Source organism: Phocoena sinus, chromosome 3 (genome assembly GCF_008692025.1).
Source record: "Phocoena sinus isolate mPhoSin1 chromosome 3, mPhoSin1.pri, whole genome shotgun sequence".
NCBI lineage: Eukaryota > Metazoa > Chordata > Mammalia > Artiodactyla > Phocoenidae > Phocoena > Phocoena sinus.
The window spans coordinates 9530449-9539819 of record NC_045765.1 but is presented as its reverse complement, the minus strand read 5'-3'; the positions used below and the strand labels follow the sequence as shown (position 1 = coordinate 9539819).

Sequence of the window (9371 nt, the reverse complement as noted above, 5' to 3'; positions counted from 1 at the left end):
ACAAATCAGCCTAATGGAACGACAGACATCCTTGTTAAGAGCACTTTACAATGTATAAATGAGCGACTGAGAAGGGTGGGCCTGATGCCTGATTACATAATGCTCAAGATGGAAACATCTAAGACAATAAGTTAAGATTCACAGCACTTACAAGTTTACCTGGCTTATAGGAATCATTTCTCCTACTCAGGAAGGCTCTATGGCAAAGCCCTTAAATTTACAAATGCTTTCTTGTTAGAGTGAAGCATCACAGAGGGATCGAAGTGACCAGGTGTATGAGGGAGCCTAGTGGTACTCAGAGGCCCCTCGGAAGTGACAGCTCAGTTCCACAGCTAAGGGACTCACCTACCTACCTTAGACAAAGAACAAGCAAAAGACGTTTCGGCTGAACTTCAAAAGCTCAAGAAGAATCAGTGTTTGGAATTTCGATGGTGATAAAATTATCCATCGTGAAATCCAAGAAATAAACCAGAATAGTCTTTTCTGCACCAAATACCAACCATTGAAGTCCTTAACACACACATGCACACACATGCACACTTGGCCCCAGCGTGTGCAAGCAGGGGGCTTCGAACAGGAGTTCCCATTCAGGAACAGCCACAAGTTCAGATCGACACATCATACAATACAAATGTATGTAACAAAGGCTGGGATTTTATTTCCAAGTTGACACATGTAGAAGGCACACGGGCAAAGCGATGGCTTTGGGGCATGGGAAGGAGAGATGGGGAGGGGCGTGTCTGAGGTCCCCCTACCTCCACCACCCCCTAAGCGCACTTGAGACAGAACCAGTGGTGGGGGCTCCCACCCAGGGCCATGAGGGTCCTACTGGCTCTGGATGAAGCCTTGGGACAGCTCCCCAGGCATGATCCCCCTCCTCCCAGGGGGCAAGGCTCTGCTGATCCCCCCAGCTGGAGGGACCAGCTTCCTGGGGAGGACCAGGATCAGAGAGAGAAGAACAGGATGAGGGCCAGGAGAAGCACCCCCAGCAGCACCACAATGGCACACCACTGTCGGCGGTCTGGGAGCAAGAGGGTCAGAGTTCATAGAGGGGAGGCAGCACCACCCACAACCCCCTCCCTCCACTGCCGAATTGCCTCCCCCCCCCCCCCACCGCCACGGGACTCACCACTGGTCATGTGGGATACTTTGGCCATCTTCCTGAGGACCCCATCCATCCGGGACTGGGTGTGGTCCATCTCATGAGCAAAGGTGTCCAGCATACTGCCGAGATCAGGAGGTAATCAGCCCCTGGAGGGTCTGTGCAGCCGGCCAAGGGTTCCTGGCCCACCCCTGGGGTCCTGGCCTCACATGTCCTGCTCATTTAGCTCCTCCCCGACGCGGCCGGACATGTGTTTCAGAACCTGGATACTCCCAGACACCATTTCCAGCTGTTGGTCCTGCTGGTCCATGATCAGCTGCAGGTTGGAGGGGTGGGAACTGCGGTCGGCAGGGAGCCCTGAGCTGCCTGAAGGCTCCTCCAGCCCGGGGCCTCCAGCCACCCACACACACCTGCTGTGTGGCCTGCTGCTCTTCAATGTAGCGAGAGGTGGTTGAGACCACACTGGCGTCCAGCAAGTCGCTGGTTGACTTCAGGGTGGCTGGCTTGCCTGTCAGCATCTGTGGAGGCCAAGACCACAGGCTCAGGGAGGGTCGCCCACTCACGGCAGAGACAGACAAGGTTTGTGGCAAATTTAGATGGTGGTTTGTCAGGAAGGCAGTCTCTGGAGTGGGACGGCCTGGGTTCCTCAGAGCCACCACTTACTAGCAAGGTGACCCCGAGGCCATATCACTTGACTTCCCTGTGCCTCAGTTTCCTCATCTGTAAAATGGGGAGAGCTATAATTCCTGTTTCCTGAGGATGGAATAAGGGTTTAATGAATTAATCCAGGGAGAACACTTATTATCCTATAAACACATGTATTTAAGAATTGAACTTTAATACCCAAAGCAGCACACACGGAAGGCATGTGGACCCTGCTATAGGGCTCCAAGCTGCTGCAGACCTCAGCCCTCCACCCTCCCAGACCCCATGTGGGTTTAATGGGTGAGGCCGCTGTTTACAACATGCAAGAATGAACACACAACATAGAGGGAAAAGGTGTACAGACAGAGGCAGCAGAGAGAATGCGCACAAAAGGCATGAGTGGGTACACACATGGGGCAAGCACACCCACAGAGGAAAATGGTGTGCATGCACAAGGCAGGTGGGGATCCACTCAGAGGTCAAGTTCAGAGAGGTCAAGTGCATACACAGATTAAAAAGGTAAGCATCAAATCCTGAAAACAGTAACACAAAGAGCTAAAAAAAAAAAAAAAAAAAGGAGCTAGGCCACCCCCCACACACAGGAAACCAGTATAGACCCACAGGAGAAGGCAGAAGAGATTATACACACAGAAGGAGCTCAGGTGTACACATCCAGAAAAAGCAGGCGGGTAGACAGCATGGAGACAACTGTGCACAGAGAAGATGAGCACTGACACAGAGAGTGGCTTGCACTCCAAGGGGAGGGTCACCCCGAGAGACAGGGGGTGAGGATACTGGGTCGGGATGCCTTTACCTCTCTATTATTCCTCTCCATGAAGGCTATGGCTGCGGGGCTGACCATATGGTCCTTCATTTCCTAGGGGTAAGGACAGCATCAGAGAGTAATGATACCCCAACCTCCCCACCCTCACCCCACTGGAAACTCTCTTCACCTGGACTGCTTCCCGCATCCTCTCCACAAACACCTTTCTCTCCTGCAGGTCTCCGGCTAGGAGCCTGAACTTGCCTGGGTTGGCTTCCACTATGCGTAAGCCGCGAGTCAAGAGTCAAGGCCAGAGCCCGACAGAACGCCCTCCTCTGCCTCAAAGCCCTCAAACACCTCCTAGGTGTCCAGCCTCCCCGAGGGCTGGCTCCCACGGCCCACTGCCACTTCAATGGGCTCTCCCATGCCGCCCTCCAACCCCCGCCCCCCCCAGGATATCGATGGTCTCCTCCAGGTCCTCGAGGTCCCACTCGATGCTGCGCAGGCCATTCCGCAGCTCATTGGTCGTCCGGTCCAGCTCCTCGCGTCCGACCGCCGCGCCCTCATGCAGAAGCTCGCACCACCTCTGGTAAAGCCCGCGGGCCGTGTTCACGGCCTTCTGCACCTCGCTGCGGGCAGGGGCACAGCGGGCGCGGCTGGGGGCAGGCGGTCCTCCCTCCCACCACTGCGCCCCCAAACGAGCTGGGGACTCAGGAGACCCTCATATCCCACTGCGTACCCCTCCCACACGGCCACGGGGCGATCCCGACGGCGGTGCCCAGAATGCCTGAAATGCTCCGTATGGCACGCGGGCACTGGCTGGCAGGGGGACAGCACACCCTCTGTCCTCCCCCATCGCTGTCACTCACCCTCGGACTACCAAAAACGGATCTTCGAGCGACATGTCACGCCCCTCACCCGCCCGAAGCCAAGCCCCCCTCCCCTCTCGGCCTGGGAAGCTGGTTCCCTCCAAGAGGTGCAAAACGAGCCGTCACCCCCGCCCCCGTCACGTGACCACTGCCATCATTGAGAGCTGGGCCGCCAGGAGAGAAAGAGAGGCCTTGGCAGCCCGAAGTGCGAAAACATCCGCTCTCTCTTTCGCCATCTTGGTTGTGGGCAGAGACGGCTTCCTGTCTGCACGTACCGCCCCTTCGCGTCCTGGTCCCCGGAGTTGTCCTAGTTCCGTCTGGCTGGGTTCGACTCAGAGCTCCAAATCCCTCGGTTCGAGACCCAACCTCTCGGATTGTTGCTGCGCAACCTGTTTCCCTTCCGGGCAATGTAAATAATAATAGTCTCCTTTAAATCAGGAGAGTATGGCTGGGGAAGGGGCTCATTCAATTTGTAGATCATCTTCATGGGCTCCCTGAGCCTGCACCTAGATCCTGTCCTAGGAGATTGGAGATGAGAGATGGTCCCAGCCCAGGGTCGGGAGTGGCAGGTTTGGTAAGGAGTATTGGGAGAGGTGGTATCCCCACCTTCCCGCGGGGGCAGGGTGAAGTGTGGGGAGTTCTGCTGGACTCTCTCCTCCTCTTTTTTCCTGCGGAGGAGGGACGCCTCGAGATCGCCCTAGGGCGAGTTGGCCGCGAGTGGGGGCCCGGAGATGCTTCTGGGGGGTGAGGTCTTTCTGGGTGCGAGCCTGGGGGTGCGGGAGTGGGTGTGGTGGTGGCTCTGCGGATGGTCTGCAGGGAAATCCTCTGCTTGTGAGGAGGGGTCAGGAATGTCTGGAGAGGGACTCATAGGGTCGCCACCTGTGTGACAGAGCCCTTCTGTGTGGGGTCTCCGGGAAAGCACTTTTTTTATGGGGGCGGGAGGCAGCTGTCGGCTGAGTGGGGTCCTGACCTCTGGAGCGGGATGTCTGAGGAAGTCCTCGGAGGGTCGCCCCCGTTGTGTGTCAGAGATAGCGTCTGGGCTGGGGATGTCATTGTGGAGTTTCGTGGGGGGGGGGGGGAGGGAGGATGGGGGCGTCCTCAGCAGGTTGCCGTAATATGTGGCAGGATCGCTGAATGGGGACAGTTTTGGGAAAAGTCTTTTAGAAGAGAGAATAATTGTTTTCATGTGCCGGGGTTGGGAGTGGGGGACATGAGCATGCTCCAAATGTGAACGAGAAGAGCAATTTTTTGGCGGAGGGGCAGGAATACATGAGAGGAGGCCTGGCAGGGTCTCCATGGCGGGGGCGGGGACAGGAATGTAGTGGTCCTCAGGGAGTAGCTGCTTGTGTTGGCAAGGTCTTTGTGTAGGTCTCTGGGAGATGGCGTCAGTGTGAGCCCTGAGGTGGCCCCTACCTGCCGGCAGGGGGCTTTCCGGAGGGGCGTCACACCTTCCTGGGCTCCGGAGGGAAGGAAGCGAAAGTTTCTTCTCGCTCTCCGCGGGCCCCCGTGGACGCCGCTCCGGAAAGCGGGGGCTCCAACCAGCTCTAGCGGCTGGGAGAGGGAGAGCGGAGGGGGCCTGCCAGGAGGGTAAGGCACCACCCACGCCCGCCCGCTGGCTCGGAAAAAGCCGGCTGAAGTCTTTTATAGAGATCCTGGCCCCAGTCCTTATATGGGCAGCCGGAAGCGGCTAGCGCGCATGCCCTACGTCATTACTTCCAAATATAGTTGTGGAAGTCTGGCAGATCTAGTGGCGGGAAGGTTCGCGCACCAGTGTGTGTGTGTGTGCGCGTGTGCGTGTGTGTGTGTGTGTGTGTGTGTGTTGGGGGAAGCCTCCCCTTAAAGGGCCCGCACCACGAGTGAATGGAGCTGTTCGAACAATTCTGCATTTTCTGAGGAACTGGAATTAGGTTTTCTTGGAACTGTAGTGCGTAGCGGAAGGTGGGGCCGATGTTTTCTATCTATCTGCTCTATCAATGCGTGGCTCAGTTTCTAGGTCCTATCCCAACTCCGTCTCCCGGGAAGCAGAGGCGGAGAACGGCTGCGTCGTTTGGGGGACCGCAGCCACAGGTTCACTCGGGCTGTGTTGCGGCCGGGTCCTCCGCCTTACGAGCTCCACGCCCATGGTGGATTTCGTGCCGACGGAAACTGGGGTGGCGGAGGGGGGATACTCAAAGAGGAGCGCAGAGATGGCAGCCTGGGCTGCGCTTGTGTCCGCAGACGTCCGCCGCCCGTGTAGTGGGCAACTTTGCCCTAGAGCCAGCCAGCGTGTCCCGCTTTCTTAACTGCTTCCAAACGAGAGGAGTGACGGGGGCTGGCGGACGCTGGAGAGACAGGAGAGCTTCAGGTTCCAGTGGTCCCCTTTCACCGCCGTGGCTCATTTATTCGTTTAGCAAATATTGGACGAGTCATTCTACCTCGGTTTCCTCACCTGAAGAAATAAGATATAACTACCCTCCGCGGAGTGGAGGTGAGAGATCAATGAGATGTTTGTGAAAGGAAAGCCTTTAGCGCCTGGCACGTAGTAAGAGCTTAGTAAGTGTAAGCATCGTTATTGATTAAAAAAACAAAAACAAGACATTAATTAGGCGCCTGGTAGATGCTAGGCACAGTTCCCACGGGGGATGTACCGGTTAGAACCCAAGTCTTCCCGGGTGCGAAGGGAAACGTGCCGCCTACGACCCGCAGGGGTCTCCAGACGCAACCCGTGAGTGGACCCTGAGCCCCACCCACGGCGCCTGTCCCCTGGGCCCGCGCGCGGGTGCAGTGGGGGGCCCTGAGGAAGCAGACCACCCCGAGAGCTCAGCTTGGACTGGGGAACGCTCCTCCTCACACGAGTTCGGGTCCCTTTTCTTTGCTCGGTAAATTCCACCCTGTCGCTTTAAGGAGTCTTTCGCCTCAGAGCTGTGGAAAGCCCGGATGCGACTTTCTGATTGGGCGGGGCGTCTCAGTGACTTCACTTGAGGTACAAAAGGGCCCGGGTGGCGGGCGCCGGGGTAGAGCGTCCTGGCAGCGTCTCAGCGTGGGTTGGCTTGAAAAGAGAGGCGTGAACGAGCGCCTTGTCCAGTGTGCACCTGCCACCTGCCCTGCCCAGCCCAGCCGCGTGTCCCCGCCGCCTTCGCCCCTCCGTCAAGCAGCCATGGAAGTGCAGAAGGAGGCGCAACGCATCATGACCCTGTCGGTGTGGAAGATGTACCATTCGCGCATGCAGCGCGGTGGCCTGCGGCTGCACCGGAGTCTGCAGCTGTCGCTGGTCATGCGCAGCGCCCGGGAGCTCTACCTCTCGGCCAAGGTGGAAGCCCAGGAGCCCGAGGTGCCCTTGCCGCCCGCCCGCTCCCCTGACCCTTGCCTGCACCCGCCGCGGGAAGCGGAAGCCGCAGCAGAGGTAGCGCCCTGCGACGGTGAGCAGCCCTCTCCGGAACCCATGGACACGCAGGAGACACCGAGAGCGGAGGAGACCTCTGCCCGCAGTGCCCAGCGCCCCGCCAAAGTCAGCCGCAAGCGGCGGAGCTGCAGCCTGAGCGACGGTGGGGACGCTGCACTGGTCCCGAGTAAGAAAGCCCGCCTAGAAGAAGAGGAGGAGGAGGAAAGGGCCTCGTCGGACGTCCTTGATCGCCTGCAGCCCCCTCCGGCGCAAGCGGAGGGCGCCTTCCCCAACCTGGCGCGTGTCCTGCAGAGGCGCTTCTCCGGCCTCCTGAACTGCAGCCCCGCCGCGCCCCCGACGGCGCCGCCGGCGTGCGAGGCGAAGCCGGCTTGCCGCCCGGCGGACAATATGCTGAACGTGCTGGTGCGGGCCGTGGTGGCCTTCTGAGGGTCCGTGAGCGGCGCTACCAGAGCCCAGAGCGCGGGCCGAACCCGTAGGCCAGAGTGAGCAGACCCAAGGCGAGGCCCACCCCCGGGGGAGCGCCCGTGGAAACCGTGGAGAGGGGCAGCCGCCCTGGCTGCTGAGATGCCCTGAGAGGGACTCTACCCACGGGGTGCCGTCGCCACCTGTGTGCAGCGGCGACACCAAGAAACCTGAGCCGGGGGCGCGGGCGTCTTCCCCCAGACCTGCCGCGCCCACAGGTGCTGTCTTAACGGACTGGGATATGGACCTTACGCTCTCCTTCTGGGACTTGGAGAAGGGAGCTTTGGTTCTTTAAACTCCTCAGGGTCGTACTTTATTCTTTACTGGGGGCTGTGCTGCCCTTTCAAGGTTTTTCAATAGTTGGTGTTTGCGTTTCCAACCTCAGAGAATTCCAGGCACTCCCCTTCCCCCTCCAGTGCCATACTTGTGCAAGCGGTCATCGTTGCGTCATGGGCAGACGTGGGGAGCTTCCTGTTGCCTTGCGTGGGTGTGAGGCCTGGGAGGAGGATCTGGGGTGTGGACGCCCAGAGGAATGGGAGGAGGGCGGCCTGAGTCACTTCGCCTCCGCGTGGTGTGGGTTATTGCCACGAGCCCCTACGCCTTCGGGGGCAGAGGGCAGATCTAATTTCAGGTTAAAATTTTTCTCATCTGGTGTGTGAGAGGTGGGAATATGTTGACAGTCTCAAGCTTGAGCCCTCCCTCAAACCAACAGACACAGTCAACCCAGACGTTCCTGGTCTGAATCACGGAAATGGGGGGAGGGGGTTGTTCAGAGCGCTGTAAAGCTGAGCTGGGATCAGTTGCTGGTGAGACTGGGCCAGTTTTGGGGGAGGGGGGTTCTGTTTACCTTTACTGTGGTGGATTCTGTTAACTCCATCTGTCTGGCCTTTTTGCTAGAAATGCCAGATAGGAAAATAAAGACCATTTGAAGAAAAATTCTGTGGAGCCCGTCTGGTTTTCTTCCCTGGTGGGGGAGGGGCAGGGTTAAGGGGTCAAGAGCTGGCTGGCGGCTTGCTGGGGCCCCAGAAACCGGTCTGACCGGCTACCACGTGGGCAGAGTGGGCGGGAAGGGGCCGGGCGCCTTTTCTTTGCCAGGGCACTGAGTGCTGATTGCCTGGTGCTCTGACCTTTCCTTAACCCTCTCACGTTTGGGGGTTCCTTGGACACTCTTCCTATATTTCTGGCTGGGTCAGAGTGCTTTCCGAGTTCAGACGTTTGGGGGATACTTTGGGTACTATGCCCGCAGCAGAGTCGGGGGACCACACCTCCTTTGGAGACTTGAAGGATGTCTCCCAACAGTCCTCCCCCGCCCCCCCCCCCCCCCCCCCCGCTTGATTAACTGAATCAGCAGGGATTCCCACAACTGGGGTGGAACTGAGCAGGTGAGCTTTGGAGCACACTTTATGCCCAGTTCCAGTCTCTGGCGGTATAACTGTGGTTCAGGCTAGGAGGTGTCTCCCAGCCTCAGTTTCCTCATCTGCAAAGTGGGCCTCAACAGCTTCCCTGCGAGGCTGTAGGTTTAGAAATTCCCGTGGGAGCGCTTGTTTGCTTTGGCCCCACCCCCAGGTTAGCCCCCCAGAGAGGAGGAAACCCTCACAATTTCCCCAGTGCTGGTTTAGGAGAGCGGCTGTAAATGTTGCACTGGGGCTGGGGGGTGGGGGGTGGGGGCTGTTGGGAGGACAAAGGAGCCGCAGGTGCGGGCGGTGAGGGCGGCGGGAGGCGCCGGGAAAGCTCCAGCCCCGCCTCCAGACGGCAGGCTCCGCCACGGCTGGCCTCCCGAGACCCGGGGGACCTGACCCCGAGGGTTGAGGGAGGAGGGCGCGGGGGAAGGGCGGCCCCGCCCCCGAATGCCCGCCCCTGGCTCCCCTCCTGCGTCGTTCACTCATCGCACTCCCTCCTCCCTGCCTCCCTCAGGGCCCCTCAGGGGAATCTCGCCTCCACCGCAGCCCGTTTCCCTCCCGGGAAATGTGAAAGACTTTAGTGCCGCCCACTCGGGGGACCGACCCACAGCTCCGCAGTGGGATGCTGGGGGACTGGAGCCCCACGCCCCTCGCGGTAGCTCATTGCGTCCGCATGGGGGCAACTCCCTCGAGAACCTGGCCCGCCGGGAAGTCCCCGGCGGCTGGGGAGGGGCATCACTGCGCATCC

At 59.2% G+C, this 9371-nt stretch overlaps 2 protein-coding genes across 2 annotated transcripts; one reads left to right on the top strand and one right to left on the bottom strand.

Annotated features, from left to right (window-relative positions):
* Positions 1-634: 634 nt before the first annotated feature.
* On the bottom strand, positions 635-3518 carry STX10 (syntaxin 10). Its single transcript, XM_032627912.1, has 8 exons — positions 3380-3518; positions 2970-3139; positions 2701-2795; positions 2562-2624; positions 1513-1620; positions 1312-1418; positions 1130-1224; positions 635-1021 (listed from the first exon to the last, which is right to left on the bottom strand). The coding sequence occupies exons 1-8, from the start codon at positions 3412-3414 to the stop codon at positions 945-947; spliced, it is 750 nt and encodes a 249-aa protein (XP_032483803.1). The 5' UTR covers positions 3415-3518; the 3' UTR covers positions 635-944.
* Positions 3519-6373: 2855 nt separating this feature from the next.
* On the top strand, positions 6374-8159 carry IER2 (immediate early response 2). The gene has a single exon (XM_032627913.1). The coding sequence runs from the start codon at positions 6516-6518 to the stop codon at positions 7185-7187; it is 672 nt and encodes a 223-aa protein (XP_032483804.1). The 5' UTR covers positions 6374-6515; the 3' UTR covers positions 7188-8159.
* The last annotated feature ends 1212 nt before the right edge of the window (positions 8160-9371 follow it).